We start from the raw sequence: 26,230 nt of genomic DNA, 5'->3' as shown, positions 1-26,230 counted from the left end.
AAAAACAGCAAAGACCTTGGAAATGCATGCTCAGGATATCTAAAAACAGCAAGGAGGCCAGTGTGGCATGTGTTGCTCCTTAGGTGGTGGTGGAGATATCAAACTAAGCTTTTATCCAAACATTTAAGCATCCAACAAAGTTCTAGTGCTTCCATACCTTAAGCACCTCTTAGTCTTCCCATGCAGTACTCCATCCCTGGGACAGAGATGTACTATACAAAAGGGCTTGCCTCACTCTTGACTTTGCTGAGCTGGACCTACACTTGCCCCAGGTCCCTGTGACATCTGGTGGTTCAACCTATACCAGTAAAGCCCATGGTTAGAGCAGAGGCTTCAGAGTAGATGCCCACTATGAAACTGACACCACCACATACTCTCTGTACATCACTGAGGAAGCACCTCAGCCTCCCAGGCTTCCTCACATCCTCCTATACACGCCTCACACCCCATGGAAAGGGATCATAACTTCTACCTCATGATTTCTGTGACAGTTCAATCAGCGGATGGGTTTTAAGTTTGCCCAGTACCTGACACGGTGGTGGGTACTGGTTTTAGGCAAGCTCAGACTCCTTTCAGGTCTTATCTGCCCTGTAGGTGTCTCCTGCTTTGCTCTTTCTTTCTGACATTTACTCAGAGAGTGACATCAGTGAAGACGGTGGAGATGCAAACTACAAAATTCCGCCCTTCTGTAACAGCAATAAAAACTGAAAAAAACTGTCAGAATCCACTTTTTCAGGGTCCTGGAAAATTACAAGTTTGCAGCAGCCTAAGGAGCATTAAGACATGAAAAAATGGTCTTAGAGTTGATTGTTCACTGACCATAGTCCATTCTTCACTTCAGTTGTGTTGCTATGAAAAAATAGCCGCATTCTTGGTACAAGAAAGAACCAGACAGGTTGTGTTCATGATGAGTTACTTGGACTGTCTAAATGGTGTCTTGGAAGACTGTCTCAAAAGGTTTGTCTTTGTAACCTAAGAATTCTTTCAGTGCTGATCTGCCACCAGGGGGCGTTTGCTGGAAACAATCTCAGGTAAATAGCTGGGTTCTTGCTACCTGGGGCAAATCATACATTAACTAAAAAAGCAGGGAATAAGAGGTCCAGGAGCCTTAAAAATATCCAGCATTTCCCCAGAATCTAACATCCATGCTGTCCAACTCATGCTTAGGAAAGGTTCAAGAGTCTTGAACTCTCATCCCCAGCTACCCTTAATGTTCTGTGCTGACAGAAGAGAGTGCTCAGACATGTCAAAGTAGAGATCAGAAGGGAAATGAGTAAACATTTTGCAAGTGAATGAAGATGAAAATACAGCATGTCAAAACATACCTGTGATCCCAGCACTCAGGAGGCTGAAGCAGGAGACTGGGAGTTTGGGAGCAGCCTGAGCTACATAAGGAGACCCTGTCTTAAAATCAAAACAGCTAAAACAATGTTGGAAAAATGTTATACCACAAATGTGCACATTTCTCCAGTCAGTAACCGAGCCTTTTACCTTAAAACTAGAAGAAGGAAAAGAAATCAAAATCAAGCAGAAGGCCAGGAATAATGAAAACAAATAGCATAATTGGGTTGAGAATTAAAGAAATAAAGCAAATCATGAAACAAAGGCTAATCCTTTAAAAAGATAAACAAGCCTTGATAGTCAACAATGAGTCTTTACTACAACTGACCAAGAAAATAAGAGAAGAAAGGTCATGCATGTGGCTTGGGGTGGTTGCCTTGACTGTGAGGACCTTCTCAACTCCTAGAACTGAAAAAGAAATGGAACAAGAGGGAAGGGTCAAGAAACTAATGTCAGGAAGGAACTGGGGGATATTCCTGCTAATGGATGGAATGTTCTACAGGTAGATAATGGTAACAGCTATACAACGTTGTGACTATACTATACCTGCTATATATTAATCTGGTGAATTTTATATCATGAAAATATGTCTCAATTACAAACTGCAAAAAGTTAATTATGGTATGAGTTGTGGAAGACATTTAGGATCATTAAAAACGAACAGGGTATAAGATCACCAACTATCAAATCAGCCTTCCCTCCATGCTCAGATTTCTTCTCTCATATTATTATCCACACTGTAATGAAAACTCATAATTTTAGTTGAAAACATAACTGAATTTTTAAAAAGGAGTTGTCTTTCTCTGGTTCCTCTTCCAGATAGTAACTGTCTACCACATTCAAAAAATGAACATCATTCCAGTCACTAGAACTCTCCAGAAAAGCAATCTACAAGTGAATGCTTGTGACCAATCAAATATTTTTGAGCATTTGTATCTAGCTAAAACCATTACAGAGGGCTTTAGGGGGCTACAAACAAAAGCATTAGCCACATTCTCTGAGTAGCTGTGATTTCTCCACATCCATGCCAGGTATCAAGAACCAATATGAAGCTGGAGAGATGGTTCAGTGAGTAAGAGGACTTGTTCTTGCAGAGAACTGGCCTTAGTTCCCAACACACACATAATAATTTACCTATAACTCCAGTTCTAGGGGATCCAGCACACTTTTCTGATCTCCACGAGTACCAAGTTCACATGATGCACATACTTATATGCAGGCAAAACACTCACACATAAAATAAAGTGAGTAAATCTAATTTAAAAATTTTAGACAACAAAATGAATGGTATGTTGATGATGACATCCAGCAAGAGTGGCAATATCAGAAGTTCTCTGCTAGCAGACAGAAGGCCCATGGGTTAACAAGATGACAACCAAACTGTCAGGTTTGTTAAAACCATTGTTTTCCAGTCACCAAGTCTTACTAGATACAGTTTAGAAGGGTACCCAGACTGACTTCGAACTCACAAAGATCTGCCTGCCTCTGCCTCCCAAGGCTCGCTCAGAGTTGCCTGAGAATTCCATCAATTCACTGAGTATAGGTATTTCCCAGAACCCAGCTGCTAATAATGTAGTCATCGTGTACCACACAGAGCATATCCATGTGTACACATATCTTCTACCCATACGCCTCTCGCAAGGCTGCTGTATAAGGAGTATCAGGAAATATAAAGCCTGACTCATTAAACAGCTATCCTCAGATGTATTTCCCTAGGGAATCCACTTACTCTTTTAATCAAGTAATATAGCGTTGTGTTTCTTGGCACTTTAATGCACCGAGGGTAAAAAGCATTATCTGTGTAGTCTATAAAACCATAGACACAGCAGAATCATTAATTGGCCACAATAGCCTTTCCAAGTGAGCCCAACTGTGACCTCAGAAAACTTCTTAATAGGCACCAAGCAGCCATGAGCACTAAGTTTGAGCTGGAATGGAAAATGAACCCATTTGCAATCCTGGAAAAAAAACTTAGTCCATAGTCTTTGAAGTATAAGCTTTTAAAATGCCTTTCATTATTTTTAAAACTTCGACACATGGATCATTTTAAGCTTTCTAAGTTTAGAGTTGGCATTATTTGGGACAATCTGTCGGTGTGCCAAATAGCTAGCAGATGTGAGTTTATCATGTGTCACATGTTTTCTGTAACCTCAGCAGTCAGTAGACCAAAGCAAGATCACAAGTTCAAAGCTGGCCTGGACTACATAGGGAGACCTACTCTCTCTCCACCCCATTTTCCCCAGCAACTTCTCAAAATTTGTGTCTAGTGCTATTATTTCTAGGGATAAACAAGTTAGGGTAGGAAAGAATGTCCAGAAGGGAGGATGGTGGTAGAAATGGGTAGGTGGGAAGAAAGCAGAAAGGAGTGAGAAAAGAAGAGTCGGGAGAGCAGCAGTACACAGAGTGGCCCATCCGCTGAAGACTGTGGTCCCCACAGGGCTAGGGAAAGGAGGGAACGCCACATTCACCACCCCACTCCCCAGCACCTACTTAGGATGCTTGAAGGCCATCAGGCACCGCTCATATTTTCCCACCATGCTCCAGGCCATGACCAGGCCATCAACACCTCCAGAGATGAGATGCCATTGGTTAAAGAATAGGCACTTCACGGCTCCCTCGTGCCCCGTGAGAGTCTGCAAGAAAAGATGCCCCTGCTTTCAGACCCTCTCAGTTCAGACTGGTAATCCTCCACTGGCCAGAGCTAGAGGCTTCTTCAGCTCAATCCCAAGCTATATTCCACTCCTTCGTGATTGTCCCTCACTTAGCATATCCCTCAGATGACTTAACTTCTCCTCTAAAAAGCCCCATACCTTCCTCATGGCAGAAGGCTCTTCCCCACTCAGGAGGAATGTGACTAAGGAAAGTTCTTGTTCTGCTGGGTCAGTGGCTGGGACAGGCACTGTCTCCCTGTGTAGTGTCATCTTGTTCTGCCAATAGACTTAACATAAAGGCCACACCTTAGGGTGTGGCTTCAGTGTGTGGATGTGACCCCTTATAGAGAAGAGGAGGGACTCACTCAAGCGTTCTCTTGGGTTGTGATCAGAAGCATCCTGCAGGACAGACATTGCATCTCCAGGAGCAGAAGACCATGCGGTTATTTACCATTATTGTGTGAGTGCTCCCCAAATAAATATCTGTTAATTCTTTATTCGGGCATTTGTGGACTTCCTTTAACCCGCCATCATCCCTGGAGCCCAGAGAGGCCTGAAGTCCCTCTTCTGTGGTCCTGTGGCCCCGGTGCAAGAAAGATCTTGCTAATACCCATTAAAGCCAGGAGTCCAAATCCAGCAAGAGTACTTGTGGACACATGCTGTGGTTTGGGTGCACCCCACAGAATCCAGGTGTTAGAAGTTGAACCCTCAAATTCACAAGCCAATGTTGGGCCTCTGAGAGGGTTAGTACTGTAATGCTCTGCTCTCGGGGAATGTATTGGCCTGGTCAAGGACTTGTAGCTTGTCTCGGGAAAGACTGTGTTATAAGAGCGGTGGTCTCGGCTAGGCTTTCTCTGTGTCACCATCTGATGCGCTCCACTATAGCATAACCTGACATGAAGGCCTTTACTAGATGCCAGCACTGTCCTTGGACTCCTCAGCCTCCAGAACTATGAGCTAAACAAACCTCTATGTTAGAATAACAAAACATGCCCTAAGACAGCTTCTAATGACTTTCAAGATGCCACGTGTTCTCTTATCATTAGTGAGGACAAAAATTATGTTTCCAACACTCACTTTTTTTTTCTTTTTTGCCTCACTAAAATAATTGGTGACAGGGCTTCCTTAGAAAAAGAGAAAATGATTTACTGAAAAGAAAAAACACAAAACAAAACATGTGTTCATCCCCTGACCACCACTCAGGCCAGGGAAGGTATTTCAGTAGAGCAAAGGTACTTTACCTCTGCCCTTGTTACGAGGCCCTGGGACTCATAGACTACTCACCCACTGTTTGGTAATGTGGGACAGGAAGTGTGGTCGGGACCTATGATACTGACCTATCCTGAATGTCTTTGGAGACCCTTCCTTGAGTGATTCTGGGTTTTCCTGACTGCTGGCTGTCACTCGCTTGCTTGAGGGTGGTGTAGGGAGCTGATGGAGTGACAGACCGCTGTGTCCTTTTAATCATTCACCAACGTTCCTACTCACTGACTACTCACCTTTAGCAGCTGAGCTGCGGCAACATGCCACACCTTGACCATGCCTTTCTCACAGCTGCTCACGATGTAAGTCTCACTGATCTTGACAGCCAAGACAGCAGCGTCTTTGTGTTTAAATGTCTTCAGGCACTTCCCTGTCTCTATGTCCCATTCTGAAGGGGAGAGGGAGACAGGAGAGGGAAGGAGATGCAGAGAAGGTTACAGCGAAGCTCTGCTTCTTCTCACAGAGCTGAGCTTACTGAATCTTCCCCAGAAACCGTCACCTGGCTAGTATCCCTTCACCCTCACCAGCAATGACACAGAGTCCCCTGACAACAGACCCTTGGGAAAACCGGCAATGCAGAGGGCCTTCGCCCTGGAACTCTGCTTGGAGCTGTCGTGCTGGACAACCGATGTGCAATAAGCCTGAATTATGCTTGCTGTTGAATACAGTTCATGAAAATCAAGGCATATCTAGTGTCATGACCCTTCCCAAGTACTCTCTTCCTGGCCCACACCTTCCATCAACAGGAGGAGAGTTGTCATCCTCTCTAGGTATTTCTGACTCTGACCTTGGATTTTGTGGCATCATTTTCACTCCGCAGACTGCGTTAGAGCAACTGCACTATGGAGTTCCCAGGGTTAGGTGGGAAAGGGAGGGGTAGATACGTGAGCAAATAGAGCTACAAGATGCTTCAGTGGGGACCACAACCTCCAGGATGAATGCTGACAGCCCTACTTCACCAGCCCCCAGAGGAACTTTTGACCCGAAGCAACAGAACAAATAACCTAAGAGGAAAATGGCCATATCTGAGACTTGCAAAGCAGTAACAGTGAGCAAGGAACTGAAGTGTCTGCCTCGTGCTCTCACGCACGGAGCAAACACTGGCTCTATCCCACACTGTGCAGAGGAGGAAACTGAGGCCTAGAGTTCAGGGACTTCCTCAGGTTAGAAAAGGACTGAGCAGGAGAGCTGAGAACTAAAACCAAAGCATCCGGGGCCTCTGGTTCCATCAGCGATTTGTGTGAGGTGAGCCCTCACACTATATGTAAGCTTTGCCTGTTTTTCCCACGTGTACATCTCGTCCCACTTATACCATCATCATGGATTAAGTTAAAAGATTTGTCGGTAAAAAAAAATTGTTGGTGAAGTGTTTTGCTTTAAAGAACTTTAAAACCAGGAGCTTACTTTTCGATGCTGCAATGGTGTCCTAGTCCATTCTATTTGGTAGCCCAGGCAGGTGGCAGAGATGGGGGCCACAGCCCAGGTCAGAGTGATGCAAATGATATTTTGCTAATTGTGGATTTGGAGCCTTAATTTGGCCTTTTAAAATGCTGGGCTCAAATACGTATCTTGATGAGGTAAGGGCCTAATTCCCCTGTCCCCAGTCCCAACCCCACCAGTGGTGTTCTGTTGATTCAGGATGCAGTCTTCCACACCAGCCCCACCACATGGGTCAGAATGCTGGGACCTGAGCCCCTGACCCTGCACTTTGTCAGAATACCCCCCACTGAATGCCCTCAGATGCCTTGGAGGCTGTGACTGCCTTTCTATCTCAAATCCTCATCTAGACAGTTTTCACCATGGTTTTTGTGCTTCACAAAACCATGATGGCAATGGCATTCATTCAGATAGCTAAGGACATGACAGTCGGGAGTGTGATTCCTTCGATGGGTGTGAGTGCTGTTGTTACCTCTGTCCTTTCTGTCTGCCTATCCCTGACAGGCGTGACTCCCCAGATCTCTGCTTTCTCTCCTGCCTCCTACTCTCCTGGAGAGAGTTGACCCACATTTAGGTCTTGCATCTTTCATTGTGAGTTCATCCCCCCACATTCACAGGTGCCACATCCTGAGATCTAACCAAACACAAATCCAAATATCTGATAGTTCAAATGGCATCTGTACTAGACAATGTGTACATATATGTACCCATAGACTTCTTGTCATTGTTACCTAAACAATAATGAACAACTATTCATATGGCATTTGCATTTTGCTATGCGTTATATGCTATCTAGTAGTTTAAAGCATACAGGAGGATGTATAGAAGTTCAATACAAGTGGCATGCTCTTTCACATAAGGAGCACATGCCTCCCCAGATGTGGTTGGTATCCATGGGAGAAGTTCCTGGTATCGTCTCCTATGGATACATGGGAACAACTGAAATTGGAAACTGTCAAATTCCACCTATCTAGACCCCTCGCCCAGGGCATGTGCTTCCAGGAAATTCTCACTTGAGTGTCCTCATGAATCTCACCTTCATTGCATTTGCTCCCTAAGACTGCTACATACTGACACAGGTTTCTGGCTGTATTGTCTCTTACAGGCGTGAGATATGATACCATATGGCTAAAGTCAAGGAGTCAACATGAATATGTTCCTCGGCAGGGGACCAGAAGAAATCCATTTCATTGTCCTTCTCTGTGGCCTTCTGTAAACCACCCTACCCCTTGATTCATGGTTCATTCTTCCATCTTCAAAGTTAGCAACATCCCGTCTCTCCAACGCTCTTTCACAGTCATAGCACGATCGGATCACAGTTAAAAACACTTCTTTTTATTGGGCCACATGAATACATTAGCCTGCCATCGATAATCCAGAATAATCCCCACATTCTAAGGTCATTAACTTAATCATATCTGAAAAAATCCTTTTTTGCTTCCCAAGATGCTTTAGTCTACATGCCATTGCCTTAACAAAATACCTGCCCTATATATAAGAGAAGGCTTATTCAGCTCAAAGACTTGAAAGTCCCAGGGCATGGTACTCAGCTCTGTAGAGGGATCTCTTGATTCTATCACTGCATTGTAGAAATGCACGTGTGTGTGTCTGTGTCTGTGTCTGTGTCTGTGTCTGTGTCTGTGTCTGTGTCTGTGTTTGTGTCTGTGTGTCTGTGTGTCTGTGTAGAACATTGCTAAACTGGATACCGGAGAGCAACTGGATCTCCGTAATCCTTTCTGTGAACAGTGTCCCAAGTTGGTTCAAAAATTTCCCTACCAAGCCCTGTGTCACTTCTATCCTCCAGCACATGAGCCTTTAGGAAAACACAACCTAGCACAAGATAAGATAGTCACTAATTCCAAGGGTTAGGGTGAAACATTTTGGCTTGGGCATTGCTCTGCCTGCCATACTTGGCATGTTCAAAACTGTACCCATGACCTCTTCTCTATTTTCTCCATACTTTGTTCTCCCTCTATAGTCTTTACTAATTCCATGAATTATATTTTTATACTCCAATCAGCCTATTTCTTGCTTTTATAGCCTTCTTTTTATATGCAGTTGATGAGAGAGTCCTGGCAATTTCCCCTCTGGAAATCTCTCACCTGGACCATTAAATATGAAGCTACATCCATCTGAGTTTTCTCATGCTTGTTTGTTCTCAAGTATTTTTAAGACACTGTGGCAGTTTTCTAGGGTGCAAGGTGTGCTAGTTTGTTCCCCATCTCCACAGTCACCTTCTTCCAAGTTATTCTAAACTCTCATTTGAATAAAAGTTCGAATTGGATTGTGTCAGGTCCACAGGTGAAAACACACCTGTGGCATTAAGGTTCAGTTTTGCATCATGATACAGAAAGCTCTCTATAACTGGTCCCCAAATAAGCTTAGAAGAATATCCAATACCACACACAGCAGTCCAGCCACAATGAACAAAATGAAGTACTCACTACAGTCTTCATTCTCCTACACATCTGTCTATCCTTGTTCACTCTGCTTGGGTTATTTTCCACTGTCTGTTTATGAAACTACTCATCCTTAAGATCACCCTCAAGTGGCATCCTGCTGGTGGAGCTTTTCCTAATTTACTTTTTTCTGTGTTCCCTTCACCCACTGCATGCAGCTAGAAGCATATGACTGAGGGCCATACAGTATTCAATTCAAATCCCTACTTCTTATCTTTGTAATCTTTGTAGCTCTGTTCATGGCTACATTTCTGTCTCAGGGGTTGTGATTGTGATCTTAATTATCAGCTTGACAAAATCTAGAATCACCTGGGTGATGGGTCTCAGAACATGTCTTTTGGAGATTATCTTAATTACATTAATTAAGGCGGCATGATTCACCCACTGTGGGTGGTGCCATTCCCTAGGCAGGGGATTCTGAAATATTATTGGATGGATAGATTGACAGATGTATAAATAGATGCACAAGTAAGAGAATAAGGACTAGGTATAGAAATAAGAAAAGCACAAGCTGAGTGAGGTCTAATGTGCCTGAAATTCCAGAACCCAGGAGACTGAGATAGGAGGATCATGAATTCAAAGCAGCCCAGGCTATACAGGAGACCCTGTCTAAGGTGGAGAGGAGGGAAAGAAAGAGGGAAGGGAAGGGGGAGAGAGGAGGGGAGGGGAGGGAGGAAAACAAGAAAATTAAGGCAGATTTCTCACCTTTCACCTGTCCATCTTTTGCTCCAGATACAAGCCTGTTCTTATGTAAATCCAGGCAAGTGATTGTCCCCTGGTGGCCATAGAAGATTCGTATGCAAGTCCCAGTTGTCACATCCCAGTATCTGCAGGAACGGGAAAGGGAGTAGATATTTTTCTGAAGGTCCAAAGGATCCTACTTTATAGGGTTCCTTTAGATAGGTAGGTGTAGTCAGCAGGCAACAGAGCCTAGTTAGTGTTAGCATTAGTAAGATCATCCTCACTGGAAAGCCAAATCAGCACCAGATCATCTGTATCCTCACTCTAGAGCTAAACACCAGAAATGACACAAATATTCATCTGCACAAATATTCACCCACTAAAACACTGTGCCCACACACAAATAAGCTATGACTGCTGTGCACATCATATGGTGAATCTTAAATTGAGTCCAGGGCAAGAACCAAGTTGTTTTCAAAGTACAATTCCATTTATTTCAACTTGAAACATGCCTCTAAATAAATAGTTAATATTTTTGGAATTATATAAACAAGAAGAAAAATCTATAAAGAAATACAAGAGAATAATAGATATAAAACTTTGGGCAACATTATCCAATCTTAAGAAAGTTGAAAATCACTCAGAGGTCAGGGAAGGGCTCTTTCCTAGTCTGAGCAATGGGCACATGAGTGTGCAGTACATTCTTTCAGGTAGAAGTGGATGAAGGGATGGCTCAGCCATTAACCCAAGTTCCGTTTCCTGAACCCATCCCAGACAGCTCCCAATGGTCTATAACTCTAGCTCTGGAGCAACTCACACCCTTTTCTAGCCTCCAAGGCCAACTGTGCTCATATCCATATACCCATCCACAGACACACACATGTATACATAATTTTTAAATTTTTAAAATAAATCTCTAAAACTAAAATATATGAATATGTACAGTTTAAACATGAGTTTGCTTCCACATTATATTTCACACCCATAAAAAGACTAATTTCCTTTGAAGGAATTTATTTTTTTAATATAAATTACATCTTTAAGAATATTTTAAGATTGGGTGGTGGTGGCACACGCCTTTAATCCCAGCACTCAGGAGGCAGAGACAGGCAGATCTCTGTGAGTTCGAAACCAGCCTGGTCTACAAGAGCTAATTCTAGGACAGCCTCCAAAACCAAAGAGAAACCCTGTCGTGAAAAAAAAAAAAGAATGTTTTAAAAAGACAAGAAAAAAAGAAAGAAATTTTCTGATTTTCAATGCCAATATCTAATAACTTACAAATCTATTTCAAAGTTTAAACAGCAAATTGTATCTTGGCTTTTATCCTGCAAAAAAAAAACTACTTTTATAAATATTCTAGAACTAATATAATTCAAGATACCTATAAATAAATACAAAATGGAAAAGGTATGTCAGGCATGCTTCTCACAAAAGCCTAGTGTTGGCCCTAGGCAGGACAATGATCATGACCTTGTACATCTCTCTTACCTGATGCTCAGGTCATAACTCCCGCTGAAGAGAATGTTCTCCTCCTCAGACAGGAAGAGAGCCCTGATGCTGCCGGCATGTCCTCGGAACTCGGTGGGTATCTCCCTAGCCTGCATGATGTTCAGAAGTTGGATCTTCCGATTGGATGATACAGCCATCAGATCTCCCCCATTATAGTGGATGATCCTGTTTTGGTCCTTCCTGGGTTTCAGGATGTGGAGGGGATGGATTGTAGGAAAGAGGAGTTAGTGGCCTTCCTGGCTTCCACAGCGCCTGACTTTTGCCTACACTGGTGGAATAACAGGAAATGTAGAGCCTTCCAGAGACAAGGCCAAGTGATAATGGGACCTGATGATCCCTGCCTCACACTGCAGAAGTCTACAGCAGACACTGGTTAAAGTGTGTGTGTGTGTGTGTGTGTGTGTGTGTGTGTGTGTGTGTGTGTGTGTGTTCTGCTTACGTATGCTAAATCCCCCAAAGATAAGACTAAACTGACTGACAGTTCCCAAACTTAGAAGTCTGTTTCTCATAGAAAACCTCAGAGGAATATAGTTGGGAAGTCCCATGTGCACTGAATTTCCTCTTTCTGTCTTTGCCCACTAGCCAGTATCCAAGGAGCAGTTCTTAGGATTGGAATTCTGCGCAGACAGTAAACGAGAATGCGATACGGCCCTCGCTCACAGTGAGTTTTATAGTCAGTCCACCACTGCCAGGTGACATGAATCGATGTCCCAATCAGAAAACTATTATAAAACTGGGTATTATTAACAAGATGACCAAATAATTTGTCCAAGTAGAGCCATCCTTCATTGTGAAGGAGAACACTGTTATTAAGTGCACCATGGCTGCAGAGTAAGGAGGCAATGTTGCAGCAAACAGGAAGGCAAAATCATTTTGAACAGGAGAAAGTCTTGCTATTTATCTCCTGACTCCTTCTGTCTTATCTGTAGTGTAACACACACACACACACACACACACACACACACACACACACACACACACATTTGAAGAGCAGCTGTCACCAAACAATTTGTAAAACTATCCCACATGGACTGAAAATAAAATATGGGCAGCCTCCGCAAAACCTTGTGAATAAAGAGAAAGGACCCAGGCCAAAAATATGGCAAAACATAAACCTCTAATATATTTTCTTGAGGCTGGGATTATGACTCAGTGGCAGGTACATACAGGCCTAGCATGTGTGAGGTCCCATGGTCCATTCCCAGCCATACATACATACATACATACATAAGCAAGCCTTCTTGTGGCATATCCAAATGATGTCACATGGTGCAATTATTATAAATTTTCATATTTAGAATAGATACCAGAGTGCTTTGCTGTAATGTGTTACAGAAATGTATAATATAATCCACATTTCCTTCAAGCATGTGCTATGTGTTCAAAGACACTATTCTGGAGGTTAGAGGTCAATATTGTGTTTACTAACTTTATGTCAGGTTGAAACTAGCTGGAGTCGCATGAGAGGAGGGAACTTCAACGGAAAACCGGTAGGTTATTTTCTTAACTAGTGATTGATATGAAAAGGCCCAACCCATTGTGGTGGTCCTGGGTTCTATAAGGAAGCAGGCTGAGCAAGCCATGAGGAGCAAGCAAGAAAGCAGCTCCCCTCCAAGGCCTCTGCATCAGCTCCTGCCTTCAGGTTCCTGCCCAGTTTGAGTTCCTGCCTTGGCTTCCCTCAAAGGACTGTGATTCAGGATACATAACTAAATAAACCCTTTCTTCCCCAAGTTGCTTATGGTCATGGTGTTTCTTCACACCAATAGTAACCCTACCTAAGACAAATATTAGTGGTGGCTGTCTCTTAGTGACACAGTTGCAAGAGACATATTTCTTCGTACACTGGCTGGGATTTATAGGACTTTTCTCCATGTATTAGTTCTCAAGTTGGAGAAAGACAACAGTGAAATTTCAAAGAACAAAGATGTCTGTGTGTAACCCGTGAAAAAGTTTTTTGGTCAGAATACCTAAAACTAATGAAGGTGTTCCGTGTTGCAGAGAAGGATGCAGATTAAGCCTGTGTTGTTCAAACAGGGTCTTATGCTAGTTCAGACCTGGAGCCTAAGGGGAGGAGCTCTGCCTTCCCACGTCAGTGAAGGTCCAGTGAAGCCTAAAGACCTAACTTCTGGAGCCAGTGCTTACGTGTCAGAGAGAATGCGGATGTTGTATGTGCCACAGAAAACATTCCTCTCCTCCATCTGCACCATCTGAGTTTCCTGGTTCTGGTATGCATTCCACAAGTTGTAATCATTCTAAAGAAGACACAGTTGGTGTCAAAGGCAGCATGGACTTTACCCGGAGTCCTAGATGCACTGCCCCCACCCCCAGTTTCCCACAGACTCTTCCCTTCAATGGTGCAGCTGCTGTTCAGGGTTGATGGGGAGATAAACAGACACTAGTTACCTATGAGAGAAAACACTAATTCATGTTTCACCTCTGAATTTTCCACAGCTCAGCTCTATGCACTTTCCTAGCTGAATTCCAAGAGCTGCCTGGAGCATAGCTTTACTGAAAATGAACTCACATGAGCAAGCTCGTATGAATATGCTCACACAGGCATGCTCACAAAGGCTAGATCACATGGACATGCTCACACAGGTATGCTCACATGGGCACGGTCATACAGCACATTACAACTGCTTTTGATCAGCCACCTAAATTATACTCCACCGGTTCCCTATGGGCAACCGAGTCAAATCACCCCTCATTAATATCCTTTTAATACCAACTGAATAGATTTCAGAATAAATGGAACGTCAACAGAGCGGCAGGACTTGCAATCTAAATGCATAGTGCTTCAAATTTCTTCCCCTTGGTCTATATTATTGCCTAAGATATGATGAGGAGAGCTATAGGTAACTGATTCTCCCCTCCATCAAGCAGCAGAATGAACCTGTTAGTGAAGTGAGGAATCTGGCATTCTAAACAAGCCTTAGCCCACTTTTAACATCCTTAGCATTCTCAAGTAGCCTTGAGATGTGTGATCTCCTAAGACAAAGGGGAATCTAAGGTGTGGCTGACACTGCTCCCACTTAGATGACTTAACACTTTTGACATAGACCACTAAGAGGACAACCCAATGAATTCCACTCATCCAGCAGACAATGACATCATGGCTTATGTAGAAGGAGTGACTTGTGTGTGGGTAGCCACACAGAACTTTTGTCTCCTTCAGAGAGTAGTACCTCCCACGAGCCTATGTCCTTGTCTGTGGATGTCAACCTTCAATGGCCAAGAGGAACACCGACACTTTTAGCTACTTACCCCAATAATCAGTGAAACCCACCTTTGTTCTCAGTTTCCACTTCTGACTTTTTGACCGTGTACGCTTCCCTTCATCTACGATTTTAGGGACTGGGACAGAGACTTTACTGGCATAGTTAGGATCTATTCCCCTTGTGTAGGACCCCTGTGTGGTTAAAAAAAATAAAGGCTACACTTGCACATCTGTTCACTCATGTTTATTATCATACTATCCACAATAACTAAAATATAGAACTAAGTAAATATCCATTAAAGAAGAATAAAGAAAAATGCATGTGTGTATGTACACGTGTGTGCACCCACAACGGAATACAACAAAGTATTTGGAAAAATGTGCATGGAGGTAGAGGACATTATGTTAAGTGAAATAAGCCAGGCACATAGAGACAAATGCATGATCTCACTTATGGTTCCAGGAGAGTAGGGGGCAGAGGTTTTGGTCAAAGGACACATAGTTAGAGTTAGACAGGAGGAGGTTCGAGAGGTCTATTGTATGGTAAGTTCACAATAGCTAGTGAAGATTATTGTATTCTTAAAAGTGCAAAGCTGAGTGGTCTCTCTCTAAGTGAAGCGATGCATTCATTAGTGTCATTTAACCATTCCACGATGTACATATACTTCAAAACATTATATCATATATGATAAATACATACAATGTTACCTATCATCTCAAGACAAATATTTTGTGGTGTTAGGGTTTGAAGCAACCACTCTACTACTGAGATAAATCCCCAGCCTTAAATACATATTCAAAACATGCACCACACACACACACACACACACACACACACACACACACACACACACACGGAATGACTCCTCTTCATTTCTACCCTCCAGGAGAAAGAAGGAAAGCTAGTTCTTGGTGAAATCTGAAGATGATCAAGCCGTGAAGGCCCGGGCCTGGTCAGTTAAAGGGAGATTGTGTGTGAACATATCAAGAAAGATGGAAGGAAGCCAACCTTAGAGGGCGTGGCTCCTGACAGTGGCCTACTACCTGTGCCTGCCTCTCTTCCTTTGTCACCACCTGAACTAATGGTTCGGGTTAGATTTCAGGTAAGAAACAAGTAGAAATGCTAGAGCTACTTACTGTTGGAGAAAATGTCTATTAACCTAAGCCCTGTGCATTTGTGCCTTGGAACTATGTGGATATCTCAAAGCAGATTCAGAAGTTCACCTGTGGCTTTCTGGCTGTAGAAGCCACTACAACTCTCTGCGCAGAGGGAAAATTTTCTGCCTCACTATGTTTGATTTGGTTTGGGATCTTGTGGCTCTAGAGATGGTAATTCAAGAGGTCTACTGTATGATAAGTTCCCAATAGATAATGACAGTAGATTATATTCTTGAAAATGCAAAATAGTATGTTCTATGTTCTCTCCACTATATAAAGTCATTAGTTAATGACATTAAATCATGTCACAAGGTAAAGCTCCCAGAGCTCTGCGATGCTAGACTAGCATACCACCTTTGGGCTGGAGCCCCAACCCCCTGAAGGTTAGGCAGCCCCTGGGCTCCTCGAAGATTTCTGTTTAAAAAGGATTATTTCCTACATTTGTGTGTATGTGTGTATAGGGGTTGGGTGGGCACATGTACCACAGCACACGTGTGACCAGAGGACAACTCGCAGAAATTTGTTCTCTCTTTTCATCACATGTTCAGGAGATCGAAATCAGGTCATCAGGCTTAGTAGCAGGTTCCTTCATCCACTGATCCATGTCTCAGGCCCACCTGAAAGGTTCTGTATGTCCCTGCTGAGTACAATGACTTTGGGAAGACAGGTGTTGACCCACAGGGAGGCCAGAGCACCAGGGAGTGGCTGTATATGTGGATAGGAAGCCATTTGGGGGTCTGGCAGGGAGACACCAATGTTCAATCTTACTATGGAAACAGAGCTGGTCTCTAGACACACCCCTTTCAGACCCAAAGTACCTGCAGGAGAGAAATCTGGTTCTGAATGAAGGAGTGCATGGACAGGTCCACCTTGACCTGCTGGGTCAGAGCAGCCCAGTGCTGGCTCACAAAGGCACACCTGCTCAGGCTGTTCTTATCCAGCATTCCTGGGAGAAGAAGAAAGAAGATGGACCCAGAAACCCCCAGAGCTGGGCCCAGATGGGAAGTCTCTGCCAAGCCCCAGCAGCCACCCAGCATACTTAGAATGTACTTGGAGAGGTGGAGGGGCAGGTAGCGGATAAAGTCCCGATATTTGCTGGACCCGGAAGACAGGACTTGGACATCGTCCAGGCTCAGCAGCAGGCTGCACGGATCGTCTTCCAGCTTGAATATGCTCGGTTTTCCAGAAAGCTGTCTATTCAACTCAGAAATACACTGGAGTGAACTCTTCCCTTTTTCCTCTAGAGCAAAGCATGAGAAAGGTAGATGCTTGAGTTGAGTCTGTAGTAACTCTAGTCCCCAAACAAATTCACTGCAAAGCTTGCCCCCAAATAAATTTGTGTCTACCCCTGGGCCACCAGATCTTCTCATCAATCTCTTTGTCCATTGAAATAGAACCCCCCGACTTAAACATCCAAGTGCTTCTCAACTCCAGATGTTTCTAGTAGTGAAGAATGAAATGGCACCTTATCTGGAATTTCCTATGAAATATTCCAATGAGGGCTTGGGGAGGGATCAGTCCAGAAAGTGCTTGCTGCACAAATGTAGGTCTTGATCCCAAGCACCAACTTAAAAGCCAGGTGCAGTGGCCCACACCTGTAGTCCCAGAGGGAGGACAGAAAGATCCCTGGGGCTCACAGTCTAGCTATTAGTGAGTTCCCAGTTCAGTGAGAGATCCTGCCTCAAAAAACAAAAGGCAGAACAATTAAGAACACCTGATGTCAACCTCTGACTCTCATGTACACCCACCCAATATCTACACACCACACACACACACACACACACACACACACACACACACACACACACTGCTCTAGTGAAGAAAAATTGAAATAATTTAAAAAGAGGGCAAGATGATGAATTAAAATTGCCAGATTAGAGGTGTAGCTGAGTGGTAAAGCACTTACTAGCAAGGATGAGATCTGAGGTTCAGTTACCAGCATCGCAAAAACACTAAGATTTCTAAGATTGCTAAAACATTGATCATCTTTAGTCAGTATGACTAGATATTGGCCATATGACTAGCTATTATACTGTTCTGTGTACCTTTAAATTTTGAAATTTTCATTTAAAAGGTGTTTTGTATTTATCATGCTTATTTCATGGACTGCCATGAATCACACAATGTTTCAGACAATGATGGACAGCATGTATGACCTAGCCGTGGTATATACTAGGCTATACCTTGCAGATATATGAAAGTACACTCCATGATGTTCATACAATGGCAGAACCAGCTGGCAATACATTTCACAATACATTTCCCTAGCTGGGTGTGGTGCTAACACCTGTAACTCCACCACCTGAAAGCTCAGTTCAAGCCCAGAGTCATCTACATAGCAAGTTCCAGGCCAACTAGAACTAATGACCCATGAGTTTGTGTGCCTCACTTCAAAGACCAACTTGGAAGGTCTTCAGGTCTGCAGCCCCATTCCCCACTATATTATTTTCCCTCACAAAACTGAAGTCAATGCTTCAAACACAGCTGCTGGTGAGCTAAACTCTAGAGGGCCACTATGTACCATATCAGAGCTCAGGAGACAGAGAGCACACTGTGGCCTAGGATAGAGGGAAAGATCAAGGTACGTTCTAGAAAGCTCCTTTCTGGTCTCTGTACTCAAGAGTATCTTCGCCCATGGAAGTGAAAGCATGGGCATTAGTGGTAATACTGACCCCATCTTATCCTTCTACCCTTACCAGCTGTGAGAACTAAATAAGAAAAAAAATCCAAGAGCCCAACACATAATGCTAAGTGAAGGTTAGTCTTAACAACTGATGTCCCTAGCTTCTATGGCCTTGCCAGTACCTCCAACTCCACTGAGATTTCCCAACCTCATATACAGAAGCTCTTTGATGTCACATGAGGTCACATTCTAGAAAAGTCATCATAAGAAAAAAAATGTCACACCACCATATGCCTATAATTGTGATAGAGAGGATCATGGGTTCAAGGCCAGCCAGAATACATAATAAAACTGACCCAAAAAGCCACAACAAAAATTTTTACTACCCCATAACCATTAGAAAAGAAAAAAAGAAATCTTAAGTCAAACTATGTAAGTGCAGATATTCTCTGACACAGGATGCCATCAAGTTACAAAAGACACACCAAAAGTTAAAAACAACAACAACAAAAGCAAACCTGTAGGCTGAGCCATCTAACTCACCTGATGCTATACTGGATTTCTTGGTAGACCTGACTCACCTGTAATAGTTGCTTCTCTCTCCACATTTTCAGTCCCGACTTTATTTCGAAAAACTCTGGACATCGGGAATGACATGGGTTTGAGTTTAGCTGTCCAGTAGATATATGATGTGTCAGATACAGGGTTGTAGTTTTTCTCAGGGTAAAACAATACATCACTGGAGTCTTGACGGAGGCCTGACGAATGAACAGAACCCAAAACAAGTTTGCTCTAAAGTAGGTGCATAGAGGGAAATGAAGTAGAGAGAAAAGGCCTGGTTTTTCCTCATTTGGTTTAAATATAGTCAGTTTCCTGAGCCTCTCAGATTCAGTCAACTGCTAACTGAAAATTAAAAAATAAGATAAAAGTAAGAAAGCCATATCTGTTGCAGACAGGCACAGAGCTTTTGTCATTAGTCTCTGAACAGTACAACATAGCAACTACCCACAGCATTTGGTCCGTAGTCAGTTTTATAAATGAACTAGAGACAATTTAACCATTCTGGGAGGCTTACATAGGATCAGTACAAGTATTAGATTATTTCATATTTTTAAAAAAACGTGAGCAGCTATGGATATTCAGGTCATGGAATAGACGCCCCCACACACACGCACACATACACACAGAGAGAAGCATACATACAGAATAAACCAGAGGCCTAGTGGTTTTACTCAAGACCTGAGTTCCCATGTAAAAATCTGGGGAAACCTCCACCAGGGCTCTGCCGGCAAACGAGGCTGCAGATTTTGTTAGCATTCTGTTCTTGAAGAGAGAGTGGTGGAGCCATAGGAGGAGCTGCAGGAAAGATGGTTCTCTGAAGCTCTCCCTGGTTTCCTTCAACGCATAACTGCCTTCTAGTAGATTAGGAATCTTAACTTTTGTTTGGTTTTGGTTTTAGTTGTTCAAAGCAGGGTTTCTTTGTGTAATAGAAAGCTTAACTTTTGAGAAGTACTTATTTTTATTATTTTAACTATGAGTCTTGTTGTTGATACTGCACACTAAAGTGCAGATGCCTTGGAGTTCAGAGGAGGCTGTGGCGTCCCCTGAACCAGGAGGTTTGAACTGTCCAGTGTGCGACCTCTGCAAAACAGGGCCTTCCCTTAACTGCCAAAACATCTCTCCAGACCCAGAACTTCTAACTTTTAAGAGAGATGCTCTCCTAGGCAAAAAAAAATTTTGCCTTCATTTATAACTAGGCTTAAACAACTCCAATAGCCAAGTCTTACAGCATGGGATGGAGCCGTAGAAAGAGAACTACCGACATACATGGACATTGCACAGTAGAGAACAATGTACTGGGGGGCAGGAGAGACAGAGAGAGACAGAGAGACAGAGACAGAGACAGAGAGACAGAGAGAGACAGAGAGACAGAGACAGAGAGAGAGAGAGCAGCAGCCAGTTGACATATGTAAGGATCTAATTGTATCCTAGTAAAATGTCTTTGTAAGTCATGAATGGTGGTGCATTCCTGTAAATTAACCCCAGCTCTTGGGAGACTGAGAGAAATACTCTTGAGTTTCTAGGCCAGCCAAGAAAAGCAGGCCTTGTCTCTAAAGCGGGGCAAGGTTGTTCCATTAGTCTACAGATAGGATCACAACACCAAATATCCTTTGGGGACAGGAATTACCCACCTTCAAGAGCTCAAATTCCAAAATTCCTCTGTGAGACTACACCTCCTGCTCTGCTCCCCGCCCCTCTTCTCCATTCCCTAATCTCCCTAAACCTCTCTACTCTAGGACCCTTCCTAATTGGTAGACTCCCTCCTTTCTTCTGGCTTCTTTGGCTTCCAAGGCTTTTCTGTCAATACTCAGGGCCAAGAAGGTTCTCAGCAAGGTCCAGCAATGCCTGTATCAACCAGATACAGATACCATGCCCCTCAGGCCCACCGGACACCATCTCAGAACAGCTGCTAGGCCAGGCTCTGGCAGAGGCCCACAGTCTGTATTTTATCAAACCCTGTTGGAGACTCAAATGCAAACCACTGCTTATGAACTAGTGCCCTGGGCAATTTTGGACTTTTAGCCACAGTTCGACCTCTAAAACATCTTACTAAGATTTGGTATCATGCTTAAGCAAGAAACATGGTAAGCCGGGTGTTGGTGGCGCACGCCTTTAATCCCAGCACTCGGGAGGCAGAGGCAGGAGGGTCTCTGTGATTTCCAGGCCAGCCTGGTCTATAGAGCGAGTTCCAGGACAGCCTCTAAAACAATACAGAGAAACCCTGCCTCGAAAAAAAAAAAAAGAAACATGGTAAGGAGAAACTTTTTTAAGCTGCAAGTTATGTCACTTGGCTTGGCTTTCTGCACATCGCAGATAAGAAGCAAATCATGGTTTCCCTATCGCATCCCTCCTACACCCAGTAGAATCCTAGTGCAAGAAGAAATGACACCAACTTGCAGGGGTCAGAGCCTGGGACCAGCCATTCCCGGCCCCAAAACAGCTCTGCTCAGTCCCCAGGGTTGAAAGATCTGTCCTTCCTTCTGTGTTTCAGCTGATAGTTTTCTAGAGGGAGGTTGCACTCCACAGTCTCCTTGGTAAACGAGTGGGTGTCAGGACAAGGTTCCCAGGACCGTGTCCTGCACCGTGGGCAGTCACTGTCAGCCTGCACCTGTGCCCCTTCCAAGCCTGCATCCTGGCCTCTGCTCTCACCTGCGATGCTGTTCCACTCTTTCACAAACAGGACTCTGATCACATCGGCAGCAGTAAGCAGTAAGTTTGTGTCGCACATCTGCAGCAGCAAGAGAGTGTAATTCGCCTTAGTCCGATGGGTGCTGTTGCTGAACCAGTACAGGATTTCTTTCATCTTATGCTCCACTGTTTCATCCAACGTCTGGTTCAAGGAGGACTTCACCATCTTCTCCTCCTTCCCCTCCTTCCTGCTGTGTTTGACCCTGGACCTGTTATAGATGAAATCCTTCCCCTGGGTGGTCTGTAGGATATTCTGGAAGTAGTGTAACAAATATAGACTATTTAACTGCCCCAGGATGCTGACTAGAAACCTCCTCTGGGATATGTCACTGACCCTCCGGAACCACTCTTTGGTAGCAAAGATCTTCCACGCTAAGACACAGGTTTCACACTTCTGGCACACAGGAACCCAATCAAGACCACTTTCACAACGAAAAAAGGGAGCCTGCTTAAGTCTTGGTTCCATGTTTTCCATAACTCTCAGATGACCAGTTCATTTTAACCTTGCCCGTTAGCACCACCACCAAACACCAGAGGGAGAGGGTAAGCAGAAAAAATAGCCTTTTGGGAGCCTCTTCGTGATAAACATCTGGAGAAAACGGAAGCCACTGCGATGGATGGTAAACTGGTCTGACCCAGAAACTGCCTGTAGAAGCCTGGCTTTTTGTACTGACCTCCTTGGAAACATGGCTTTACCGTAAATCTTCTAAGCCTGTCACTGGAGAAGTAGAGACAGTTGCTGTATATTCTGGAAGAGCTGGTCATCTCATTTCTAGAGCAGGTATGCCCTTAACCTAATGTAAAATATACACAGCTCCTTTTAAAAATAAAAATGTCTGGAGCTTTCAGTTGTTGTTATTAAGGACTCTTAAATATTCATAAATATAAACTTAGATGTAATATTTGTAGCCTTTAGACGGGCTGCTCCAGTATCCTGCAAGTTTTGACCACAGTAAAAGCACAAATGTTTAACATAGATGTTGTTTAATTACTTCTCAGTGCTAGACAGAAATCTTCAGGGAAGCACTGTCTGGTCCAGAGGTTTCACTTATCCCAAGGACATGTCGGGAGTTGATGTTTAGCCTCAGTCACATGCCACCCGTGTAGTTGGGAGGTAGCGTGTCTTGGTAATGAAGGTTGTGAAGTCTGGTAATGAAGGTTGTGAAGTCGGGGCCCCAGCCCAGCTGCTCCTTGCTCTGTGGACACCTCTAGGTTGTTTCCACATCTGAGAGTGGAGACAGTGGTGGTTTCTACTTCACAGAGGTGTGACGAGGATTGAGTGAGATACCATACACACAGCACTTAAAAGACGGCACAGCAATTAACACCGCCCTCAGTACACACTATCGCCCTATTGTCATTGTCATCATTGCAGGAGTCTCCGTTTATCCATAGGAGATACAGTCTGAGACCCCGGCGGATAGCAAAAGCCACAAGATAGCATCAGACCCTGAATAATGTGTTTTCCTACACACACACACACCAGTGATAAAATTTAATTAATACGGCTGAATAAGAAAAGTGCAACAATAATTGTCTTAGTTAGGGCTTCTATTGCTGTGCTAAAACACCATAAGAAAAGCAAGAGCCTATTTTGCTTACACTTCCACACCGCAGTTTAGCATTAAAGGAAGTTGGGGGCAGGAACCTGGAGTCAGGTTAACATGGAGGGACACTGCTAACTGGCTTGCTCTTATGACTTGCTCAGCCTGCTTATTATACAATCTAGGACAAGCTGCCCAGGGAATGCACCGCCCACAGTGAGTTGTCCCCTCCCCCATCAATCATCAATCAAAAAGTACCCCAGTACAGGCCAGTCTATTGGGAGCATTTTCTGAGTTGAGAGTCCCTCTTTCCAGATGACTTTAGCTTGTATCAAATTGATATAAAACTAGCCAGCACAACAGCCAAGCATGAAACAGAAAATTTTTTTCATAAGATATGATAAAAGTGTGTGAATGTGGCTGGCCTCTTTTTCAGAACATTTACGTTGTATGGGAGTATACTTTCTTCTTTTTAAAAAGTTATTATTTTGAAGATAGGGTCTTGCTCTGTAGGCCAAACTAGCCTGAAGTGTGTGTTCCTTTTGCCTCTGCCTCCCAACTGCTGAGATCACAGGCCCTCCTGTCTTGTGATATCACCAATGGTTCAGAATGGTGTTAAAGGGTAATTGAAACCCCTGGACCAAGTTTCCCATTGAACAAGAGCACTACAATGTCTGTGTATATGTGTATAGATACTAAACTCAGATGCATGCAAAGAAATACTGTGTGTGTGTGTGTGTGTGTGTAGCTTTTAAACAAACAAACAAAAAAGCATGAAATGTATGTAATACCTGCTATCTGGGATAGTTTTCCTTTAGCCCTGACTCATGATACCCCCAGAAGCAGTGACTTGGACTATTAGTGCCAAACACATGTACATGTACACAGCTCCTCTGAGCTGACTTCACTTTCTCTACTTAGAACTGAAGGGAGCAAAGTAGATGTATTACAGCTGATGCATAGGTCTAGATAAAATTCTGGGCTCAATTGATGCTATTATTTTCATTACTGCTCTGGTATATAACACTAGATGATTTCCAGTGCCCTTAGGACAGATGGAGGAAGGCAGTGGAAATCATCACCTGCGGTTGCTGGCATTGGTGATCACATACTGGGGCCGGGTCGGTGACAAATGAGGTTAGTTCTAAAAGCTCACCCTCTTCTGTGTAGAGAGAACTGGGGAGCAGGCAAAGGGCACTGAGCTCTGACTCACAATAGAGGAGGTAGACAGGAAGAGGGAGGCCCAAAGCACACTGTCTGAATACCCGAGAGCTGGTGGATTAGCCTCACAAGTGCCACGGCTAAAAGCACCTTGTTTTTAAACATTTGACATTAGAATTCTAATCTGTTAGATTGACCTACATCCAGACGCATTTAGAGTCACTCCAGTTTAGATATAAGCATCCATTGCTTAATTCCATCATGATTTCTTGCTGAATGACCTGGGGCAAATTACTTAACCTCTCTGACCTTGGAGACATTTCATCTTCCATCCGTGTAACAGAGAAAGCAATATCTATGTCTCAGTCATGCCAGGGTTGGGCGAGAGAAGAAATGAGAAACAGTGTTCAAAAATAGCCCCCAAAGGGAGTGGCACTATTAGGGGGTGTGGCCTTGTTGGAGTAGGTGTAGACTTACTGGAGGAAGTGTGTCACTGTGGAGGCAGGTTTTGAGGTCTCATATATTTTCAAATCATGCCCAGTGGGACAGTTCATTTTCTGTTGCCTGTGGATCAAAGATGTAGAATTCTCAGCTCCTTCTCCAGCACCACGTCTGCCTGCACCATGATGATAATGGACTAATAAACCTCTGAAACTGTAGGCCATACCAATTAAACGTTTTCCTTTATAAGAGTTGCCATGGTCATGGTGTCTCTTCATAGCAAGCTAACCAAGACAACACTAAACTAAGACAGCGCGCGCGCGCACACACACACACACACACAAGTCAAACTCCTTTCTACTTTGCATTAATTTTCAAACCAATCTGATTGTTTGGGAGGACATGTAAAGACCTCATCAGAACCTCAACAAAGGTGTATTTGAAAATAGTTAGGGACCCTGAGCCTGAGTGTTAGACCAACTGAATTTACTGACAGTTCCCACTCGTACTTGAGGGGTGACCAGAGGTCAAGAAGCTGCTGGTGGTGCTGTTTAGAGCCCTAGTGTTCTGCTCAGTATAACATGTACTGTGGAGCTGATTGACTGTTGAGAGATCTATCCTCTTGTGGGGAGTCCATTAATGCACCCGCTAGTTTCTGGATAAACTAACGCCCAGGAAGCCAGACAAAAGAGATGAGGACCCTGCCTCTGAATGAACATCTATCTCTCTACGCAAGGGGCCCCTAAGCCAATCCCTGTCTACTACTTCATCTGCCAGCATCCAGGCCCACATTTTCAACACAGGATTAGAGTGTCCACGGTAGCATTTAATTACACCACACCAGTGGCATCACCCGCAAGACCAGCACTAAGCCCAGGTCATCCCATTGGAAAATAAAGCTTCCCATCAAACTTAAACTTTTGATTGAATGGGAGATGGGGAAAAGAAGGAATGGAAGGGTGGGTCTGAAGGAAGGATGATAACAGTTTTACATTCCTCCTCCCTCACCGCCCCCCCGCCGTGGTTTCTTTGTGTATTCCTGGCTACCCTAGAACTAGCTCCGTAAAGTAGACTGGTCTCAAAGTCACAGAGATTTGCCTGCCTCTAGTTCTACCACTACCTATCTTTATGTTAACTTCTTGAGAACATATTCTTACTGGAAAAGACTAGTCAGACGGTCAGTGGTGGCATAGTCAGGCAGTGGTGGCGCATACCTTTTATCCTAGCACTCGGGAGGCAGAGGCAGGTGGATCTCTGTGAGTTCCAGACCAGCCTGGTCTACAAGAGCTAGTTCCAGGACAGCCTCGAAAGCTACACAGAGAAACCCTGTCTCAAAAAACTAAATAAATAAACAAACAAATAAATAAATCAGGCAGTGCCTAAATTGCATCTAACTGTATCAAAGTGAGTTCCTTCTGAGGTCTGCCTTGCGTTTTGCTTTGTTTTGTAGGTAGGCAACGTAGTGGGGGGGGCAGAGAACAGTAGACTACAAGCAG

At 43.8% G+C, this 26,230-nt stretch overlaps 1 protein-coding gene across 3 annotated transcripts in view; it reads right to left on the bottom strand.

Annotated features, from left to right (window-relative positions):
- Nucleotides 1-22,274, bottom strand: part of Cdrt1 (CMT1A duplicated region transcript 1) — a 29,202-nt gene extending 6,928 nt beyond the window's left edge. For all 3 annotated transcript variants that reach the window (XM_040748854.1, XM_040748855.1, XM_040748856.1), the window contains exons 1-10: nucleotides 21,550-22,274; nucleotides 18,921-19,097; nucleotides 16,756-16,956; nucleotides 16,535-16,662; nucleotides 14,628-14,750; nucleotides 13,484-13,593; nucleotides 11,321-11,521; nucleotides 9,857-9,978; nucleotides 5,492-5,643; nucleotides 3,832-3,974 (exon numbers count right to left, since the gene is read on the bottom strand). In XM_040748854.1, the coding sequence (XP_040604788.1) occupies nucleotides 3,832-3,974; nucleotides 5,492-5,643; nucleotides 9,857-9,978; nucleotides 11,321-11,521; nucleotides 13,484-13,593; nucleotides 14,628-14,750; nucleotides 16,535-16,662; nucleotides 16,756-16,956; nucleotides 18,921-19,097; nucleotides 21,550-22,063 (1,871 nt within the window). In that variant the 5' untranslated portion in view covers nucleotides 22,064-22,274. The remainder of the gene's footprint in view (nucleotides 1-3,831; nucleotides 3,975-5,491; nucleotides 5,644-9,856; nucleotides 9,979-11,320; nucleotides 11,522-13,483; nucleotides 13,594-14,627; nucleotides 14,751-16,534; nucleotides 16,663-16,755; nucleotides 16,957-18,920; nucleotides 19,098-21,549) is intronic.
- Nucleotides 22,275-26,230: the final 3,956 nt, after the last annotated feature.

Source organism: Mesocricetus auratus, unplaced genomic scaffold (assembly GCF_017639785.1).
Source record: "Mesocricetus auratus isolate SY011 unplaced genomic scaffold, BCM_Maur_2.0 Super-Scaffold_100007, whole genome shotgun sequence".
Taxonomy (NCBI): Eukaryota; Metazoa; Chordata; class Mammalia; order Rodentia; family Cricetidae; genus Mesocricetus; species Mesocricetus auratus.
This window is presented reverse-complemented; position numbering and strand designations above follow the sequence as displayed.